At 37.1% G+C, this 23,114-nt stretch overlaps 1 protein-coding gene across 1 annotated transcript; it reads left to right on the forward strand.

Moving 5' to 3' along the window:
- The first annotated feature begins 1,033 nt into the window (after nt 1-1,033).
- On the forward strand, nt 1,034-6,498 carry LOC145119311 (uncharacterized). The gene is made up of 18 exons (XM_079054948.1): nt 1,034-1,719; nt 1,820-1,930; nt 2,016-2,072; nt 2,174-2,247; nt 2,348-2,447; nt 2,625-2,698; nt 2,801-2,901; nt 3,009-3,112; nt 3,196-3,249; nt 3,352-3,407; nt 3,515-3,553; nt 3,652-3,793; nt 3,879-4,063; nt 4,157-4,224; nt 4,332-4,404; nt 4,520-4,581; nt 4,703-5,897; nt 5,969-6,498. The coding sequence occupies exons 1-18, from the start codon at nt 1,639-1,641 to the stop codon at nt 6,228-6,230; spliced, it is 2,838 nt and encodes a 945-aa protein (XP_078911074.1). The 5' UTR covers nt 1,034-1,638; the 3' UTR covers nt 6,231-6,498.
- Nucleotides 6,499-23,114: the final 16,616 nt, after the last annotated feature.

The raw sequence follows: 23,114 nt of genomic DNA on the forward strand, positions 1-23,114 counted from the left end.
CATTAATTATAGATGACGGTGATGATTAAAGAAACACTCATCTAAACATGTTAAAATAATTTTAAAAATAAAATAAAATAATTTTGTATGGGATGATAAAAAAGTACATACATCTTTATTGTACACCGTCTTATCTTAATTAAATTGTTTTAGCATTATTCACCTTTAGTAAGAACATGTACTTTGAAACGACCATTGTGACGATATTAAAATCTCTTTTGACGATTTGTGGTTGCCTTTTACAATATTTCGTGAACCGATTTTGTTCTTTTCAAAAAGTAACTTTATGTAAGACATTGTTTCTATCTAATTATAATTTCTTAATATGATAAACATCAACATAGAAATGTCATAAAGAAAAAACCGAACAGTTGTGTTATATTTTTAGATATAATACAACAATTTTTATATATTACGAACATTCACGACAAAATGCCGTGTTTTGTTTTATTAACACCAAAACCATCTAATTAAAACACCATAAAAACGACCAACACGTCTAACACAACAAAATAAAAAATAGAATAAATATTTAGTTTATTTTAATTTAAAATCAATCTCATAAAACATGAAAAGCAAATGCTAATATCATGTTAAATGCCGAACACAAATACGAATTCAAATTTCAATTTTATATAATCTCTAGTTTGTATGATGACACCCCATATGCCCAACTTTTTTTTTCTTTTTTATCAATTTACTTTTTTATTTGAACAATGAAAGCGAATAACAAATTAGGATCTGTTGGACATTCAATAACCTATTGAGATTAAAAATTGAATTTAATTAAAGAAAATGCTTTATTAAGTTTAAAATTTTTATTTTAAATAAAAGAACTTTTAATCAAAAAATATTTTCAAATAATTTTTAAAATTTTTAGTTTTTAATTTAATACAATTTATAAATTTTAAAAAATATAACTAATTTTTTTCTAATATTTCAAAAAATAAAATAAAATAAAAAATAAAAACTAAGGTCCCAATTTCAAATTTTGTTATTCAGCTACATATTAATTTATAAAATTCGTGTGTGGTAGACGCCATTTGAGAAGTTCTTTTTGCTAAATTCGGATCACACATGGCGGAAGTTGCACGTCGTGCTTCCCAGGTGTAACATCCTCCGACGTCGGTCATCCAATTCCTCCCCCAACTCAATGCTATATTATGTCTCCTCGAAACTCGATCCCTTTTTATGGCGTCTATAATACAACCTTTTCTTCGTCTATCCGAATCTAAGACTATTTAAACCAATTTCACTGGAGTCGGTTAATGTATGTCTTTCACAATTGGTGGCCGAGATCCTGTTTTTGTCTTCACACTTGAATTCAACTGCTACTTGCACACCTACCGCCGGCGAACCATAACCCCCATTTGAGGTTTTAGCTCACAGTTTTGACGAATTTAGGTTTTCATTTCGTGATTTGGATATGGAAGTTGGGTTGGAGTCGAAGACACTTGTTTGTAGGTGTTGAAAAGTATATTGATTAGGTTACAAGTTGTACTCATACCTTTTTTTTGATGATTAGAAAAGGGTTCCAATTGAATCTAGGTTTTTTCTTCATTCTTCTGTAAAAGTTTCAAAGAGGGGTATACCGTATACATTTATACAGATAGAAAAAAATCATTTAAATTAGTCGACATGGTTAGTGGGAATATTTTCCATTTTAGAAAGAATTCATGGCCGCCTGAGGAATATATAAATCGGACGACTCTGCAACTGGTGAGTTAAATCGTTAGATTTAATATCGTTTTCATTTGCTATAGTGATCAAAATGCAAATATAACATTTGTTAACTGTTCGTTTTAATTTTCGAATACAGCTTGATTTTGATAGTGGTGCACCTCCCGAACAAGCATGGAGAAGGAAGTTAAACACTCATGCCAGTATTCTCAAGGAATTCAGTATTACTTTCAAGGAAGCAATAAAAATGGTGATTATCAGTTTCTGTAGAATCTTTATTATCAACTCACAAGAAGATTTCCATGGCTTGAAATTTCGTGTTCTATAAATTGCAGATTACCCTTGGTATACGTTTGTGGTCATATGTAAGAGAAGAAGCCTCCCATGGAAGGGTAACTAACTCTTTCAAGTTTCAACTATCTTCATCTTTTCCATCATTTGTTGTGGTTTGATTGGATTCATTTACGCATGATTTTTGGGTTAATATTCACAGAGAGCACCCATTGATCCTTTCAATCGTGAAGGAAAACCATTAGCGAGCCAAGGGGTTCCTCTTGGTGGGATGGGGTAAGTTAGTTTTGAGCAAACATGGAGTTTGTGGTTCATGATGTGATCATACTGAATGTCCATTTGACCAATTTTGACTTTTTTTTTTTTTTTTTTACAGAAGTGGCAGCATAACTAGAGGTTTTAGAGGAGAGTTCAGGCAATTCCAAATCCTCCCGGGTACATGTGAGGCTTCTCCTGTGATGGCCAATCAATTCTCTGTAAAGCTCATGCCTTTTTTTTTTTTTTTTTTTTTTTTTTTAATCATTTGTTTCTTATATCTGTTTGTTTCCTTCTTTTGAACTCAAGAAAGCGGCTTTTAGATGTTATTTGTTTATTCAAAGGTCATCAAGCTGGATTCTTTTAGTTCTAAACCATCATATACAATATAACTGCAGATTTTTATATCCAGAGAAGGTGGCCATAAAAAATACGCATCAGTTTTATCCCCTGGTCAACATGAAGGGATAGGGTAAGGGGATAAATTCCAACTCTTAAACCCCTTTTGCTCTTTTCTTGTGTTTAACATATTTTCCTTCATAAGTAATAATATATTTGTTTGTTTATATTCCAGAAAATGTACAGATCAAGGTTTATCATCATGGGGCTGGAATTTGAGTGGTCAACATTCTACATATCATGCATTATTCCCACGTGCATGGACAGTTTATGATGGTGCATTTTGCCTTCTTATATTCAACTAGAAAAGCATGTTATATTAACTTGTTTTATAAACCCCATAATATGAAATTGAACTATTTTTTTTTTTTGCTTATTGTCAGGTGAACCAGACCCTGAGCTAAAAGTTTCATGTCGCCAAATTTCACCATTTTTGCCTCATAATTATAGAGATAGTAGCCTTCCCACTTCTGTTTTTGTTTATACGGTATTAAATTCAATAACCCACTATCAAAATTTATACATTTTGTAATTTAATAATTACAAAATCTTTACTTTCTTTTTTGTTAGTTGGTGAATACTGGGAAGGAAAGGGCACAAGTCAGCCTTCTTTTAACATGGGCAGTAAGTTTAATTCTCCTTCTTCAACTCACTGCTATTTTGAGCATTTTTCCACATCAGTTTCTTGAATATTTATTTGTTTTGTTTTTACTTTTTACTTTACAGAACTCAATTGGAGGTGTTTCACATCTTTCAGGAGATCATGTGAATGAGCCTTTCATGTGAGTATGATTTAGGGCTTGTTAAAGTTTTGTATACACAAAGTTTGATTCTTTTTTTGAAGTGTCTGAATTTGATTAAATGACCACTTTACCCTTGTGAACAACAGAGGCAAAGATGGAGTGTCTGGCGTGCTTCTACATCACAAGTAAGTCACCTATACATCTTTCTTCATGACAATTGCAATTTAGGGTTAATCATTTATATTATTTATAACTTTTACCATTTTATCCATATAATTTACAGAACAGCAAAAGGGAACCATCCTGTAACTTTTGCAGTGGCTGCCTGTGAAACCCAAAATGTCAATGTGACGGTTTTACCGAGTTTTGGTTTGTCAGAAGGAAGCAATGTTACTGCAAAAGAAATGTGGGGTAAAATGGCACAGGTAAAAATTAAAATTACCTATGTCTGCTTAAAACCCTAAACCCTAAACCTTAAACCTTAAAACAATCTATTGTGATTATGTGTAGGATGGACAATTTGATCAGGGAAATTTCAATGTGGGCCCCACAGTTCCTTCATCAGCTGGGGATGCAAATTGTGCAGCAGTGTCTGCTTCAACATGGGTTGAACCAAATGGGAAGTGCACTGTGGCATTTGCAATTTCATGGTCATCCCCAAAAGTTAAATTTATGAAGGGGAAATCGTATCACAGGTTGCTCATCTTTACTGAAGTTTCAAACTTTTCACAACCATATTTGTATATCTTGAGTTTTTAATTATATGAAATTGGTTATATGTTTTGCAGGAGGTATACTAGATACTATGGTACTTCTGAAAGGGCAGCTGAGAACTTGGTTCATGATGCTCTAACAAGTAGGCATGCTAATCTTCTACACTTCAATAAATAATACTGAAATTAATGTTATTCTACAAAATCTTTTTGCAACATTAACAGCTTGTTTGTTGCATCTTGCTATCAGATTACAAGAGGTGGGAAGAAGAGATCGAGAAATGGCAAAATCCAATCTTGAAAAATGACAAGTTACCTGAATGGTAAGTGTTTCATTTTCTAAAAATAACCAGATAATTCATCTTATAATTATAATCTTATTTGGGTTTTATTATCTTCATCTTTTCATATAATGTATTAAAAAACTTAACCTTTCAGGTACAAATTTACATTATTCAACGAGCTCTACTTCTTGGTTGCTGGTGGCACAATCTGGATTGGTACTAATCTATCTTAATCTTAACCATTTCTTTTCAATTAAAACAAAACTAATTTAAATATCTTCAAAATTATGTTATTTACAATTTTGTATCTTGTAACAACCATTTTTTTTTCTTCCAGACACACCACTACCAGCAGCCGACTTTGTGCATGACAACACAATTAAACCCAAATTAACATACAACACAAACAGTGATCAAAATGGTATCAACAACAACAGTTTCACATATGAAGACGAAAATTTCACAACTTCTAGTGAAGAAGACGAGCTAGAACCTTTAAATCCAGATTCAGAAAAAGATTCAGAATCAGACGTGGGAAGCTTTCTATATTTAGAAGGTGTAGAATACATAATGTGGTGCACATACGACGTCCACTTCTACGCGTCCTTCGCCCTCCTGGCCCTCTTCCCAAAAATCGAACTGAGCATCCAACGCGAATTCGCGCGCGCAGTCCTCTTCGAAGACCAAAGAAAAGTCAAATTTTTAGCAGACGGTAAATGCGGGATACGGAAAGTCAAAGGTGCGGTCCCACACGACCTCGGGACCCACGACCCATGGCACGAAATGAACGCGTACAACATCCACGACACCTCCAAATGGAAAGACCTAAACCCTAAATTCGTCCTCCAAGTCTACCGCGACTTTGCCGCCACCGGAGACTTATCCTTCGGGGCGGAGGTTTTTCCGGCGGTGTGCGCCGCCATGGCCTACATGGAACAGTTTGACCGCGACCAGGATTGTTTAATCGAAAACGACGGCTTCCCGGATCAAACGTACGACGCGTGGACCGTCCACGGCGTCAGCGCGTACTGCGGTTGTCTCTGGCTCGCCGCCCTGCAAGCGACCGCGGCCATGGCGGCGCAGCTGGGTGACGTGGCGACGGCGGAAGGGTATAAAGGTAAATTTGTGAAAGCGAAAGCGGCGTTTGAAGCGAAGCTATGGAACGGGAGTTATTTTAATTATGATAGCGGGTCGAGTGGGAATAGTAAGTCGATTCAAGCGGATCAGTTAGCGGGTCAATGGTATATGGCGGCTTCTGGGTTGGGGAATTTGTTTGATGAGGTGAAGATTAGGAGTTGTTTGCAGAAGATTTATGATTTTAATGTTGGGAAAGTGGGAGGGGGGAGGATGGGGGCTGTGAATGGGATGCATCCGAATGGGAAAGTGGATGAGAGTTGTATGCAGTCGAGGGAGGTGTGGGCCGGGGTTACTTATGGGGTTGCTGCTACTATGATTCATGCGGGAATGGAAGAACAGGGTTTTGCTACTGCTGAAGGGATTTTTACTGCTGGTTGGTCTGAGGATGGTTTTGGGTAAGTCTATTAAAAAAATATAGAAAGTAGTTTTCGAAGTATTTTATAATTCACAACGTGTGGTTATGTAGGTATGCGTTTCAGACACCGGAGGGGTGGACAATGGATGGGCATTTTCGGTCACTTGTGTATATGAGGCCGCTTGCGATTTGGGGGATGCAATGGGCGTTGAATCCTATAAAGGTGGTTTTGAATGCACCTTCGATTAACATGATGGACAGAAGATTACATGAATCAAAAGAAGATGGACAGACTTCAAGGAATGAGACAGGAGAGGGAGTTAGGAAGATGGTTCATAAAGGCAAGTGCTTGGTGTTTCCTTGTACTTGCTGACTGACACCTGGCAGTGTACGTGATGAAAAGGGGCTAACCTGACCAATCTTTTGTTAAATAAAAATGAGGTGGTGGTGTTGTTCGTGGGTGGGTAAATTTATTGTTATGTAGTCTTTTAATCTAATTGATTTTTGTAAAATGTACAAACCATTAATCTTATTAATACTTCCGGCTTCAAGCTTCAAAAAAGGGTGGTTTTTGACTTTTTAGGGCTATCGTATGTTTGATTTACGTAAGTAATATAAAGTTGAAGAAAAGAAATATATTATAATGTCTGGTTGAATCGAATCGAGTATTTTATTATTATTATTGTTTTGAACAAGGTGATTAAGTATGTATCCACTTTTTTTCAATTATTTTGCATTTTTGTACATCATACATACAGCTCGAATTTGCTCTTCGTTCCAATGTCACAAATTGCTTGTCTATCTATTTGTAGAAGTTCATTGTAGAGATATTTAGTAGTTTCATATTACACTAATTTATCCTGTTTTTATCATTTTGCATACGTATTTATGATTTATTCACTAAAATAAGCATATATACATATCATCTAACAACAGACTTTATAGAAAAATATACACTAAAATAAGCATATATACATATCATCTCACAACATACTTTTTAGAAAACATACAAAATTCTTAGACCATATATTATTAGTTTTATTATTGTTTAGCCTTTTTCGTATAGGTTTATGCATAGCCGCAGCCTTGGGCATAATATTTCGTGTATATATTTTGTATATCTTGTTCCTTATGAATCAATGAGTAAGATCTTTCATCATGGTTTCGGAGTAGTTTCTAATCTTTTTTCCTTATATGTTCCTACAAATTCTCCTTATCTCTAACCATGTCCAACAGCTAGATTTGTCTTGGATGTTCATTAAATCTTATAAATTGATCACATCTCAAAATACATTGCCAAAACCTTCTTATCAATTTCACAAATTCAAATCAACATAATCAAAATGCAATGCAAATGTTTCTAAATTTCAAACCCAAGTCAATTTCATTGCCCCATCTATTAAATCATGGTTGGATTGAAGCGTCCATATAAGTATGGCACCAATAATGGTTGGATCATGCAAACGAAAATATTACATGCATTCCATAGAGTCAATGACTTGTTGGTTTCTTTTATGTCATTCTAAGTTGTGATCAAGCACCGCAACATAAGCATAAAAACATATGTTTCGAAACACAATGAAAATAAAGACTCAAAAGGGTATTCGTAAGTTCCATAGTAAAATGGTGCAATTGCTTGCAAAACATAAAACACAATCTTTCTTTAAAAATATGTGAAAATGGTGCAGTGGTCCATATCTATCAAAAGTTACTTGCAATAAGGTGCTTGGTGAAGAATGGTCATGTGAAATTGGTGTAATTCTTCTTCCATCAAGCTCATATAGTTGTCTTGTAAATTATTAATTCCAAAAAAAACCGAAACACATTTTGTTATTGAAATCTAAGGTTAACTTCATGTTTAAAGAGATGCTTACCATTAACACATGCTTACCATATATATATATATATATATATATATATATATATATATATATATATATATATATATATATATATATATATATATATATATATATGAAATGAATGAATGACTATGATATGAAGGTATATTATAGTACAATAACATAGCATATACCATATATTCACACAATTTTGAATACAAATGTATTTTAGTCAATTAAACTATATTTAAAAAAAGGAAAAGTTCGGATTTTAAAGGATAATTAATTATCTTAATTTTGAATTCTGATTTATTTTTTAAATTAATTCAATTTCATTTTAATTCTTACCTAATTTTTAATCATAACCGTCTTCTTTTGTCAGAATAACATTATGTTATAATGATATTCTATTAGAGTGTCAACCATAAACTAATAAATAGTCTTGAATCTTGAAAACTTGAGGTTTTGTCTGGTATGAACGAATATCTGATTTAATCATTCTCCAAGAATGAGTCTGAGTACCATAATACTTTAATGGTAAAAATGATTATGAAAAAGCTATTTTTGCATAATTTGTTTACATTTTTATGAGAATGAACTTGAAGTACAATTAGAAGCTAAAATACATCAAAAAAATAAAAAATCTTAAATATATTCTTGCAATTCTTAAAAGAATCTACATCTTCTTCTTAGTTCGTTTTCAACATGTATGTAATCAAACACAAAAACAAAGCTTCCTATTTGAAATAATACTCTATCATTTGCCTGTAAACACAGAATAAGATGCATTTTATAAGAATGATGTAGAATTCTTTGAAGTTGTAATTACAAAAAAAATACAAATAGTAAAAAAAATCAAACTATACATTCAACATGAGCATTCTAAATTCTAAACATTCTAAAAGAATAAAATTATAAATTCTGATAGAATGCGTTAGACATTAAAAATTATAATTTATTCTTAAGTATACAATACAACTAATCTCATAGTATACAGTTGACGTTAAATAAGTATACATGTTTTGTTCAATTTGTAATAATTGGACGACACGAAAGTATAATTACAAAGTCAAAGATGAAATAACGGCTTAAGGAAATGCAAAAATTTAATGGAATATTCACCTTGGGGAGGGAGTATTGAACTCTCTCTCTCTCTCTCTCTCTCTCTCTCTCTCTCTTGTATTGTTACTGTTGTAATTAGGGATGAGAGTGAGTCCAAACCCGGGAAGGTAGACCCCGGATGTCACACCCCGAACCAGACGGCGGAAACGTCCGAGGGCTCGTGTGACTTAAATTGAAATATCATCACAATGAATATACATGAAACATAACATAAACATCACCATGCATTAATACATTACAACTGACCTTGTTCACATCAAGTATATTGTTTACATTACAACATCACAGAACATAAATTGTTTAACGATTGACATTGCACAAAAGAAATTTCAGAAACACGCTTGATGATTCTTCATTCTTACGGTTACCTGAGAATATAAGTTATTTTGAAAACGGTCAACATATATAATTTTGGTGAGTTCATAAGCATGTTTGATATAAAAATAGTTTGTATTGTTTGTAAAACTCAGACAATCCGATATTTTCTGTAACAAAAACTATTTACGAAAAAGATGTGATGATCCCATAAGTGTATATGTATGTGATTTCAGAACATGTAAAAGTGAATGACTTTCATAATTGTTTCTTGTATTGTAGTTGTTGTATGTGGAAGTGAATAATGTCGTTCCCCGGAAAACCCGATGTTTTCCGATTTAAATAGTATGATAGTTTTGTATTATCGCATAAATCACTTTGTATGGCCACCATGTATGAATTTGCTTTCCCAAAAATGACGATACGGTAACGGATCTCTATGTGAGTCGTTATAACCATGCATGATAATGACTATTTCGCCTGTCTTGGCATTTGTTCTAAATGCCGGTTTTGATCAAGATTTTGTCACCCTAGACTGGCCGAGTCTAACTGTAGCGAACAACTCAGGTGTGGGGGAGTCACCCCCGTATAGATCTATACACAAACTCTCGCTCTCCCTCCAAGAGACTCTGATTATAACTACAGGCTACGACCGACACTTATTGGTACCACCCGATATTTCTCACTAAATCCCATTGAATTTGAATGACATTGTTTTACAACCCGATTGATGTTTACGTGAATATGAAGTAAGCCTAACAGACACGAAAGAGGACAACGGTGGCCCACTAATCATGTATGTTAATATAGGCTGTCGAGTATGCTACGGACACGTTATAGCCCATTAAGCATATGATGAATGTTTAGGGCCATATTAGCAATGCAAATGGGCCACTAAGGCCCAATAGCATGTTAAAGCTGATAAAGGCCCATTGGGTATGTAATTTGGTCACCAGGACCCAATAAACATGTTTGAATATATTGGGCCCAATAATCATGAAATTGGGCCACAAAGGCCATATAGCACGAATAGAAGATTTTGGGCCCAATCATTGTATCATTTATCTGTTTATCAATTTTAAGTTCGTAGTGTAGGTTTTGTTGTATACCAAATATTTATTCGCGATGTTAAAAATACTTTGACGTTTGATTTATAACGAAGCTTTGGTTATATATATATATATATATATATATATATATATATATATATATATATATATATATATATATATATATATATATATATATATATATATATAAACATTTTAAAAACCATGCGTTATAAATTTAATATTCTTGACCCAATAATTTCAATATTAGCCTATTTGACCCAAAAATATTGATTTTGACCGTTTCAGCCCCTTATTAATAAAAATGACACTTTTAGTCCTTTTTGATGAAAATTGACATTTTTGGTCCTTAAACCATTTTTCTTGACATTTTCGGCCCAAACATAATTTAAATAATAATTTCAGCCCAAAACTATTGTATTTTCCATTTCCAGCCCTTATTTGTAAAAAGTTTACACTTTTGGCCCAAATTCCGTAAGTTTTACAATTTTGGTTCAAAATCCAAAAACTTTACATTTTTAACCCAATTTAGGAATAAAAGACATTTTCAGCCCCTGAATTTGGTTTCTTTACATTTTTAGACTCATACTTTAATGAATTGACAATTTCAACCCCAAAAACTCTTCATTTTCACAATTTTGGGCCCAAAAATTCGTGAGGCCCAAATATAAGCCCATTAAGCAAAATTTTATATTTTTGGCCATTTGAAAAGTATCATCTTTCAACCCTCATAAAACCGAAAATTATCATCTTTCAACCAAATCTTTGTTATTTTTGCAAAAATGACACTTGTAAGGATCTTTAGCTTTGTTTTTCACTTATTAAACTTAAGGACTCTTAGATCTATGATGTATGTTGTTTATTATGTTTTTGTTTATGAATCTTTCACATTTTAGTTATAGATCTCGAAATATAATAAGTATTAACACATTATCACAACATAAACCAAAAAAAAATCACATATAACATGCAAACACACATAGATCAACACATAATACTTGTATTCTCCCCCCAAAAACAAGTAAAAACCGAAAACATGGGGGTATGACCTCACCTTTGTTTGTTGTTCTCGGTTTTGAGGAAGAATGGAAGATGATGGTGTTGCTTTTGGCCTAGCTTGCTTCTTTGATGGGATCTTCGAATTCTAGGAAGTTTTAAGAGTATGATTTATGAAGACAAGGTGGTAAGAGGAGAGAATGAGTGTAGAAAGAAAATATGTTTGTAATATCTTACCACTAGTATGTAACTTGAAGTGATTTTTTGTTGAAACCTCCTTGAATTGCTTCAAATCTTCGAAAATTTGAGAGGAAGGAAGAGTTATTCTTGAGAGTGTTTGAGAGTTTATTTGAGAGAATATTGCAAGTGAAGTGTATGTGTGTATGTGTGTGTGTGGGTGCTCCTCTCGGCCGAAGGTAAATAGAGGGGAAGAGGAGAGAGGTGTGAGTTGATGGGTGCTTAGAAGTATGAGAATTGACTCTTTGTTTAGTGGGTAATTAGCATGGAGAACCACATGGTAAACTTGAGGTGTCACCATTTACTCCATGCACATTTTTTTTTAAATAATGGGCCGAGTATGGGAAGGCATGAAGGAGCTTGGGCCTTATCTCGAAATCATAAAGCCCATAAGAAGATTTTCGGCCCATTGGGCCTTTAAGGTAGTTCACAGCCCAAATTGTATAAAGAAATGGATTTATGGTCCTTTAGGGTTAGTTTAAATCAATTATAGCCGAATAAGGCCCATTAGGGTAAACCATTTCATTTTAGGCCCATGATGGCCCAAAAGGTTAGGTTTTATGAATGTGGATCCAATTAGAGCCCAATTAAGAGTTCTAAGCCCAAAACAATCGAATTGAAAGCTTATTGGCCCATTAAGCCCAATAAGGAAATCCTAGTGCAAAATGGACTTAGGTCGGGATTCTTAGGGATTTCAAACCCTAACTTGACTTTTGTAATGTTTTGCATGAAGTTTGAGCTTTATAATTAGGTTTTTGATGAAAGTTTGCTGTTATTGAATAACATCATATGCATATCAAGTTATGGTTACAATTTGTTGTCATTGATACGGTTTACAAAAGTATAGAATTTCCTAGCAAATATGCTAGTTGTGACATCATCCCCCCGTTAGAGGGAATTTCGTCCCGAAATTCTTTTTAGAATTTGATTTGAGAATGTGAGAATAAGTGAGGGTACTTCAGCTTCATTTGGTCTTCGCGTTCCCATGTGAATTCCGGTCCACGCTTTGCGCTCCATCGAACCTTCATAATCGGAATTCGACTTTGCTTAGTACGCTTCACTTCCCCATCCATGATTTCAACTGGTTCTTCAATGAACATGAGATTCTCGTTGATTTCGATTTCTTCCAAGGGAACAAAAAGAGTTTCTTTGAATAAGCACTTTTTCAAATTGGAAATATGGAACACGGGGTGTATGTTGCTGAGCTCCGCAGGTAGCTGCAACCTATAAGCCACTGGACCGATTCGGGAAAGAATCTCGAATGGTCCAATGTATCGTGGGTTTAGTTTCCCTCGTTTCCCGAAATGAATCATCCCTTTCCAGTGAGAGACTTTTAATATCACCCTATCTCCGACTTGAAATTCCAGAGGCTTTCGCCGTTTATCAGCGTAGCTCTTCTGTCGGTCTCGCGATGCTTGAAGTCGAGCTTTGATTTGAACTATCTTCTCAGTTGTTTCACGGATGATCTCTGGTCCTGTTAGAGTACTGCTCGATGCCTGCCCCTTTTCTAGCTGAGAGTCACCCTCCTCAGCCTAGCATAGAGGTGACCTGCATTTGCGACTGTATAACGCTTTGAAAGGAGCAACCTTGATGCTCGTGTGATAACTGTAATTGTATGAGAATTCAATCAGAGGCAAGTGGGTGTCCCAAGACTTGCCGAAGTCGATCACACAGGCTATAAGCATGTCCTCAAGCGTCTGGATGGTGCGCTTGCTTTGTCCGTCCGTTTTAGGGTGGTAGGCAGTGCTCATGTCTAAATGTGTTCCCATTGCCTTCTGCAACGACTGCCAAAATCATGAAGTAAATCTACTGTCTCGGTCCGAGATAATAGATACTGGCACCCCATGGAGTCTCACGATCTCCTTGATGTAGATTCGGGTCAATCTTTCCATCTTATAAGATTCCTTTATTGGCAGGAAATGGGCAGATTTTGTTAATCTATTGACGATTACCCATATAGCATCCAACCCGTCCGCTATCTTGGGTAATTTAGTCACGAAATCCATGGTAATCCTTTCCCATTTCCACTCGAGTATTACAGGCTATTGTAATAACCCCGAGGGCTTCTGATATTCCACTTTTACTTTGGCGCAAGTGAGGCACTTGCCCACGTAAGTGGCGATTTCTGCCTTCATGTTTGGCCACCAATAATGTTGTTTAATATCTAGGTACATTTTATCTGATCCCGGATGGATGGAGTATCGTGTCTTCTGAGCTTCATTCATGACTACTTCTCTGAATCCCCCAAATTTAAGGAACCCAGATTCTATCCATGAAATAGTATGCTCCATCCTCTTTGACTTCAAGGTTCTTCTCTATCCCGCGTAATGATTCACTTGTAGTGTTCTCGGGTTTCAATGCATCCAACTGGGCTTCTTTGATCTGCGAGATTAGGTGAGATCGAATGGTTATCGAGAGAGTTTTCACGCGACGACTTGAATATTCTTTTCGGCTCAGGGCATCAGCCACCACGTTAGCTTTGCCCGGATGATACTTGATTTCGCACTCATAACCGTTTAGCAGCTCGACCCATCTCCGCTGCCTCATATTTAATTCTTTCTGATTCAGGATGTGCCAGAGGCTTTTATGGTCGGTGAAGATGGTGCACTTCGTGCGTTTTCAGTTGTCTGGATGCATAGGCTATCACCTTTCCTCGTTGCATAAGTACACATCCCAAACCTTGGTTTAAGGCATCACAGTAGACTATAAAGTCTTCGGTTCCTTCTGGTAAGGATAGCACAGGTGCACTACATAGGGCTTTCTTCAGGGTTTGGAAGGCAACTTCTTGCTTCTCTATCCATTTGAATGGTATGCCTTTTTGTGTAAGCGTGGTAAGAGGCTTGGCTATCCTGGAGAAGTTCTGGATGAATCTTCTATAATAGCCTGCGAGTCCTAAAAATTGGTGGATATCGGTCGGGGTTTTTGGAATTGCCCAGCCTTTGATGGCCTTGATCTTAGAAAGATCTACATGAATCCCTTCCTGGCTGACTACATGGACCAGAAAGTTCACACTGCGGAGCCAGAACTCACATTTGGAGAGTTTCGCATACAACTTTTCAGCTCGCAGTGTTTCCAAAATTTGGCGGAGATGTCGGTTATGTTCTTCTTCGCTTAGAGAATAGACCAGGATATCATTGATGAAAATGATCACAAAATTATTGAGGAATGGACGACAAACTCGATTCATCAAGTCCATAAATGCGGCGGGAGCATTTCTTAGACGGAAAGGCATCACAACAAATTCGTAATGGCCGTAGCGAGTCCGGAAAGCGGTCTTGGAAATATCCTCTTCTCGGACTTTGAGTTGATGATAGCCAGATCTCAAATCTATCTTTGAAAAGTAACTGGCCCCTTGCAATTGGTCGAATAGATCGTCGATCCGTGGAAGTGGGTAGCGATTTTTGATAGTGAGCTTATTCAGCTCTCTATAGTCGATGCATATCCTGAAGGATCCGTCTTTCTTCTTAACGAAAAGAATCGGAGCTCCCCATGGCGAGAAGTTGGGTCTGATGAATCCTTTGTTCAAGAGTTCACTTAATTGGCTTGAAAATTCCTGCATCTCCGCAGGAGCCAACCTATAGGGTGATTTGGCGATTGGAGTAGCTCCTGGTACAAGGTCAATCCTAAATTCGACCTGTCTATCGGGGGGTATTCCCGGAAGATCCTTGGGAAATACTTCTGGAAAGTCACATGCCACTGGGATATCTCGAATGTTTATTTCTTCCTTGGACTTATCCATGATGTGAGCAAGGAATGCGCAGTTCTTCTTATGCAGGCACTTCTGTGCCTTAATGCATGACATAAGACAAAGGTTGACGCCAGGTTTATCTCCATAGATGATTAGGGTTTCGTGGTTAGGAAGGTGAAGGAGAACGACCTTCTCGTGGCACATAATATCAGCATGATGGGGGCTCAACCAATCCATGCCGACGATCACATCGAAACTCCTAATATTTGCGGGCATCAAATTTATTTGGAAAATGTGGTCGTTAAATGTTAACGTGCACCCTAGATAGATATCCCTAGTTGATTCTGTTTTCCCATTAGCCATTTCCACCGTGAAGGCTTCATTGAGCTTCTGAGGTTGTTGATTTAGTAAGTGTTTAAACTTGTTACTAACGAAGCTTCGCTCCGCTCCACTATCGAATAAGATGCATGCGTATGCGTTGTTAAGGAGGAACATACCGGTGACGACAGTCGGGTCCTGAACAACTTCTCCTTGTCCCATGGTCAACATTCTTCCCGATCCTCCGTTCCCTTTATTATTGACATTGGGGCAGTTTCGCCGGATATGCCAGTCTTCCCACACCCATAGCAGGTGTGACTGGCCCCGACGTTGTTGCTGTTGTTTTTGTTGTTGTTGTTGTTGTTGTTGTTGTTGTTGTTGTTGTTGTTGTTGTTGTTGTTGTTGCGGTTGTTGTTGTTGTTGTTGTTTCCATGTTGCTAGTTCTGGGGAGGGTAGGTCCTACAGTATCTTGCCGTATGACCTTTTCGGTTGCAACTGGTACAATGCATCTCCTTACATTCCCCGTGGTGATGGAAATTGCATTTGTTGCATTTTGGGAGATTTCATGTGTATTGTCGGGGATCATTGGGTGTTGATGAGGATGGAGCATGTGGTGTGGAAGGAGTTTGAGTAGTGGCAACATGACGACTCTATGAGTAGTGTGATCACTTAAACATAGAGTCGGTAGTACATAACATAGAGTACATAAAAGAAATATAATATTACTAGGGAAGTCTACTGATTCTAAACACACTAGGAGGTGTCTAACGGTGGTAGCGAAATCATATCCCAAAATGTTGTGCCAATAACTGATCCATCTCGGTCATTTCCCTGATGACCTCATCCCTTTCCTGCTCAGCCTGCACGGCTCGTGCCTCCATGGCAAATAGCTGTTGCCGAAGTGTGGCAACCTCTGCCTCTAGAGAACGATCCTCACCAACGGGATTCCCTGGTGGAGCAGGGTGGTCCTGGTGTGCCTCGTCGGTAGGTGGTTTGATGGGGGCTTCATCTGTGTCTCTTTCCTCCTCCATGTCTTCATCAGTCCCATCAAACTCGTAGTCCGTATCAGTGTACTCGTCAGGCTCAATGCCGGGTGCTGCCCCTTGTCCTTCCTCGGGGTCGTCTTCAATCATTCCGTGGGCCACCAGGGCCTAGTGAAACTGAATGCCTTTATGCTCCTCCTCCATGGTGACTGTGCGGGAAATTTGTGATGAGGAACGCTTAAAGAGGGTAAATTTTGTAGAATTGAAATTTTCTCCTTCTGGGTATTAAGTTTTTGTTTTATCGATCATTACAATCACACCCGGGCACATGACAGTCGTACCTTGGGTGAATGTAGTTGATCAGGCTACATTTGCCCCCAATATGGCTTCATAACTGTCCGAGCACAATCGAAAATCTTCGAATCCTCCAAAGACTTTTAAATGTTGTTATATTGTTGTTTTTAATATAAGCACATAAGTATGAAATTTTATTTTTGTTCAGAGTTATTTATTCCCATTATGTTTATAGTTGCATATCATGTATGGTTAGATATGCTAGTTCACTATAAACAAAGCTCTGATACCAACCTGTCACACCCCCGAACCAGACGGCGGAAAAGTCCGAGGGCTCATGTGACTTAAATTGAAATATCATCACAATGAATATACATGAAACATAACATAAACATCACCATGCATTAATACATTACAACTGACCTTGTTCACATCAAGTATATTGTTTACATTACAACATCACAGAACATAAATTGTTTAACGATTGACATTGCACAAAAGAAATTTCAGAAACACGCTTGATGATTCTTCATTCTAACGGTTACCTGAGAATACAAGTTATTTTGAAAACGGTCAACATATATAATTTTGGTGAGTTCATAAGCATGTTTGATATAAAAATAGTTTGTATTGTTTGTAAAACTCAGAAAATCCGATATTTTCTGTAACAAAAACTGTTTACGAAAAAGATGTGATGATCCCATGAGTGTATATGTATGTGATTTCAGAACATGTAAAAGTGAATGACTTTTATAATTGTTTCTAGTATTGTAGTTGTTGTATGTTGGAAGTGAATAATGTCGTTCCCCGGAAAACCCGATGTTTTCCGATTTAAATAGTATGATAGTTTTGTATTATCGCATAAATCACTTTGTATGGCCACCATGTATGAAGTTGCTTTCCCAAAAATGACGATACGATAACGGATCTCTATGTGAGTCGTTATAACCATGCATGATAATGACTATTTCGCCTGTCTTGGCATTTGTTCTAAATGCCGGTTTTGATCAAGATTTTGTCACCCTAGACTGGCCGAGTCTAACTGTAGCGAACAGCTCAGGTGTGGGGGAGTCACCCCCGTATAGATCTATACAATATTCCGGATTTTAACCAAGGGAGTTTCCTCGGCTCTATTTCCCGATTTCAGATCCAATATAAACGTTAGCGCGTGACCTTCTGTTCCTACTGTGGGGAGATGTTAGCCGACATATGTATAATATATATTCCGTATGTATTATTTAAAAGTTATCCCATGTATGTATTCTATGTGTATTTATTCGATCGTAGAAGGCAAATGCGAATTATGGGAAGATATCCTTGGAGTAACTAGACCTTAGCTTTTGATTGGGTCAAAAGTAAACGGATGAGGAAATCTATATGGCCCTTGTTTTGTAGTAATATGGCGATGTCATGTTTGTTGTAATTAAAAATGAGTGCTCTTGCATTCAAGACACTACAAGAAATATGGCCTATGCAGAAGACATCTGTCATCGGTACTCGGTGCTGTATCCGACGACATCTCGTCAGTATAGAGTTGACTAAATTTTTTTGACCTGAGAATATATAGAATATATAGAGATATTTCGTCTACATAGGCCTTATTTCTTGAGCTGAGAATATAGAATATATAGAGACATTAAGTCGTCGGTATACCGTAGGCAGGAAAGAAAAGTATTTATGCTGTTTTTGTGGGCTATCCAGATGACAAGTCGTCAGTATAGAATGATAGCGATCCGTGTGATACTCCGTGTCGACTCGACGACATGTTGTCGGTAACTATATTTCTTATTTATTTTACTTTTAATTTACGAAAAGAGTAAACGAAGTCATGTGACTTAACTCAATACCGACGACATGTTGTCGGTATAGGGGTTTAACTCATCTGCTTCGTTCGACCCCTTTCAGTTGCAAATCCGCACAAAAAACTTTTTCTCTTTCTGTCGATTGGCGATTGTCCGTCCAAAGTACCTCCGGCCACTCGTCCTCACCGACGACGACATAGGTATGCTGTAGTTCACTCCTTCTTCTCCGATTTCCCAATTTTTCCGGTTCGTTTTTGAAATTTTGGGGTTTTTTTTTATTTGTGTCTCCATAGGATTGACACCAGAGGTTTGACCACCTGTGACGATGTCTATTGCGTCGTTCGGCCACCACAGTATCCATTCCAAGTAATGTTTTTTGATTTTTCAGTTTTCCCCCTAATACCGATAGTTTACCGGTGAACACCAGCCATCACGTCGACTTCCCACTTTCGGCCACCACCGACTTACTACTTCCGGCCATCACACCACCCACCGCCACAGAAAAGGTAATTTTTTTTATTGGATATTGTTGTATGAAAATGTAAAATTTTATATATGTTGTTTGATTTCATGTTTGAAATTCATTGAAAATGCCTACGGCGTCAATTGCGACTTCCGGCCACCACACCAACCTGTCCCGACGACTTGTCGTCGGTAAAGGTGACCTTTGTACCGACGATAGGTCGTCGGAATAGGTTTATAATAACACTTTTTTTTCCTCGGAAATCAGTTCTAACGACCTTTAGAAGATGACATGTCGTCAGCATTGACATCTAGCCCGACAACATTTTCCACTTTTTCCGACGGGGTTATACCGATGACTTTGTGCAGATGACAAGTCGTCGGTATGGGCTTTTACGATGACATGTCATCAACATAGTTTCTGAAAGTGTCGTCGTTATAGGTCTCCTTGTGGTGAGAATATGTGAGTTGAGACTTTGGGAGAAGCTACATAAACCTGAGTTGGTTTATATGATACTTAGTGATGACTTTGGGAGAAGTTACATAAACATGAGTTGCTTTATACTCCATAGTTAGTTGGCCAGGTTCGAAAATGAGGCTTGTACTCCATGAGGTATTACCCACTACCAACCAAAATACCCCGGTTAGCATATACTATTGGGAATTTTAGAGTTATACATGGCATTTGTTTTACCCATTAACAACGTTCCGCGTTTAGTTCCCGATAACTCGAGAACTAAAATTGGAACGTTAGATCAAAAATTTTAATGGTCAAGATGAAAGATGACATACTTATAATTATCAAAAATTTTAATGGTAGTTATCTGTCGTTTTCATTTTCTCCATGTTCCATCGTCTTTAAAATATTCCTGATTTTAACCAAGGGAGTTTCCTCGGCTCTATTTCCCGATTTCAGATCCAATATAAACGTTAGCTTGTGACCTTCTGTTCCTACTATGGGGAGATGTTAGTCGACATATGTATAATATATATTCCGTATGTATTATTTAAAATTTGTCCCATGTATGTATTCTATGTGCATTTATTCGATCGTACAAGGCAAATGTGAATTATGGGAAGATATCCTTCCAGTAACTAGACCTTAGCTTTTGATTAGGTCAAAAGTAAACGCATGAGGAAATCTATATGACCCTGGTTTTGTAGTAGTATGGCGATGTCATGTTCATTGTAATTAAAAATGAGTGCTCTTGCATTCAAGACACTACAAGAAATAAGGCCTATGCAGAAAACATCTGTCATCGGTACTGTATCCGATGACATGTCGTCGGTATAGAGTTGACTAAAAGTTTTTGATCTTAGAATATATAAAATATATAGAGACATTTCGTCTACATAGGCCTTATTTCTTGAGCTGAGAATAAATAGAATATATAGAGACATTAAAAAGAAAAGTATTTATGCGGTTTTTGTGGGCTATCCAGACGATAAGTCGTCAGCATAGAATGATAGCGATCCTTGTGATACTCCGTGTCGACTCGACGACATGTCTTCGGTAAATATATTTCTTATTTATTTTACTTTTAATTTACGAAAAGAGTAAACGAAGTCATGTGACTTAACTCAATACCGACGACATGTTGTCAGTGTAGGGTTTTAACTCATCTGCTTCGTTCGACCCCTCTCAGTTGCAACACCGCACCAAAAACTTTTTCTCTTTCTCTCGATCGGCGATTGTCCTTCCAAAGTACTTGCGGCCACTCGTCTTCACCGACGACGACATAGGTATGATGTAGTTCACTCCTTCTCCGATTTCCCTCTTTTTCAGGTTCGATGTTGAGATTTTGGGGTTTTTTTTTATTTGTGTCTCCATAGGATTGACACCTGAGGTTTGACCACTTGTGACAATGTCTATTGAGACGTTCGGCCACCACAGTATCCGTTCCAAGTAAGGTTTTTTGATTTTTCAGTTTTTCCCTTAATACCGATAGTTTACCGGTGAACACCAGCCACCACGTCGACTTCCCACTTCCGGCCACCACCGACTTACTACTTCCGGCCATCACACCACCCACCGCCACAGAAAAGGTAATTTTTATTGGATATTGTTGTATGAAAATGTAAAATTTTATATATGTTGTTTGATTTCATGTTTGTAATTCATTGAAAATGCCTACGGCGTCAATTGCGACTTCCGGCCACCACATCAACCTGTCCCGACGACTTGTCGTCGGTAAAGGTGACCTTTATACCGATGATAGGTCGTTGGAATAGGTTTATAATAACACTTTTTTTTCCTCGGAAATCAGTTCTAACGACCTTTAGAAGATGACATGTCGTCGGCATTGACATCTAGCCCGACGACATTTTCCACTTTTACCGACGGGGTTATACCGATGACTTTGTGCAGATGACAAGTCGTTGGTATGGGCTTTTACGATGACATGTCATCAACATAGTTTTTGAAAGTGTCGTCGTTATAGGTCTCCTTGTGGTGAGAATATGTGAGTTGAGACTTTGGGAGAAGCTACATAAACATGAGTTGCTTTATATGATACTTAGTGATGACTTTGGGAGAAGTTACATAAACATGAGTTTCTTTATACTCCATAGTTAGTTGGGCAAGTTCGAAAATGAGGCTTGTACTCCATGAGGTATTACCCACTACCAACCAAAATACCCCATTTAGCATATACTATTGGGAATTTTAGAGTTATACGTAGCATTTGTTTTACCCACTAACAACGTTCCACGTTTAGTTCCCGATAACTCGAGAACTAAAATTGGAACGTTAGATCAAAAATTTTAATGGTCAAGTTGAAAGATGACAGACTTGTAATTATCAGAAATTTTAATGGTAGTTATCTGTCGTTTTCATTTTCTACATGTTCCATCGTCTTTACAATATGCCTGATTTTAACCAAGGGAGTTTCCTCGGCTCTATTTCCCGATTTCAGATCCAATATAAACGTTAGCTCGTTACCTTCTGCTCCTACCGTGGGGAGATGTTAGCCGACATATGTATAATATATATTCCGTATGTATTATTTAAAAGTTATCCCATGTATGTATTCTATGAGTATTTATTCGATCGTACAAGGCAAATGTGAATTATGGGAAGATATCCTTCGAGTAAGTAGACCTTAGCTTTTGATTGGGTTAAAAGTAAACGCATGAGGAAATATATATGACCCTTGTTTTGTAGTAGTATGGCGATGTCATGTTCGTTGTAATTAAAAATGAGTGCTCTTGCATTCAAGACACTACAAGAAATAAGGCCTATGCAGAAGACATCTGTCATCCGTATTGTATCCGATGACGTCGTCGGTATAGAGTTGACTAAAAGTTTTTGACCTGAGAATATATAAAATATATAGAGACATTTCATCTACATAGGCCTTATTTCTTGAGCTGAGAATATATAGAATAGATAGAGACATTAAGTCGTCGGTATACGTTAGGCAGGAAAGAAAAGTATTTATGCGGTTTTTGTGGGCTATACAGGTCGTCAGTATAGAACGATAGCGATCCGTGTGATACTCCGTGTCGACTCGACGACATGTCGTCTGGGAAATATATTTCTTATTTATTTTACTTTTAATTTACGAAAAGAGTAAACGAAGTCATGTGACTTAACTCAATACCGACGATATGTTGTCGGTATAGGGTTTTAACTCATCTGCATCGTTCGACCTCTCTCAGTTGCAACGCCGCACCAAAAACTTTTTCTCTTTCTCTCGATCGACGATTGTCCTTCCAAAGTACCTCCAGCCACTCGTCTTCACCGACGACGACACATGTATGTTGTAGTTCACTGCTTATCCGATTTCCCTCTTTTTTCGGTTCGATTTTGAGATTTTGGGGTTTTTTTTATTTGTGTCTCCATAGGATTGACACCGGAGGTTTGACCACCTATGACGACGTCTATTGCGACGTTCGGCCACCACAGTATCCGTTCCAAGTAAGGTTTTTTGATTTTTCAGTTTTTTCCCCTGATACCGATAGTTTACCGGTGAACATCAGCCACCACGTCGACTTCCCACTTCCGGCCACCACCGACTTACTACTTCCGGCCATCACACCACCCACCGCCACAGAAAAGGTAATTTTTTTATTGGATATTGTTGTATGAAAATGTAAAATTTGATATATGTTGTTTGATTTCATGTTT

The sequence above is a fragment of the Lactuca virosa genome, chromosome 6 (genome assembly GCF_052849685.1).
Source record: "Lactuca virosa cultivar CGN04683 chromosome 6, Lactuca_virosa_CGN04683_v6, whole genome shotgun sequence".
Lineage (NCBI taxonomy): Eukaryota > Viridiplantae > Streptophyta > Magnoliopsida > Asterales > Asteraceae > Lactuca > Lactuca virosa.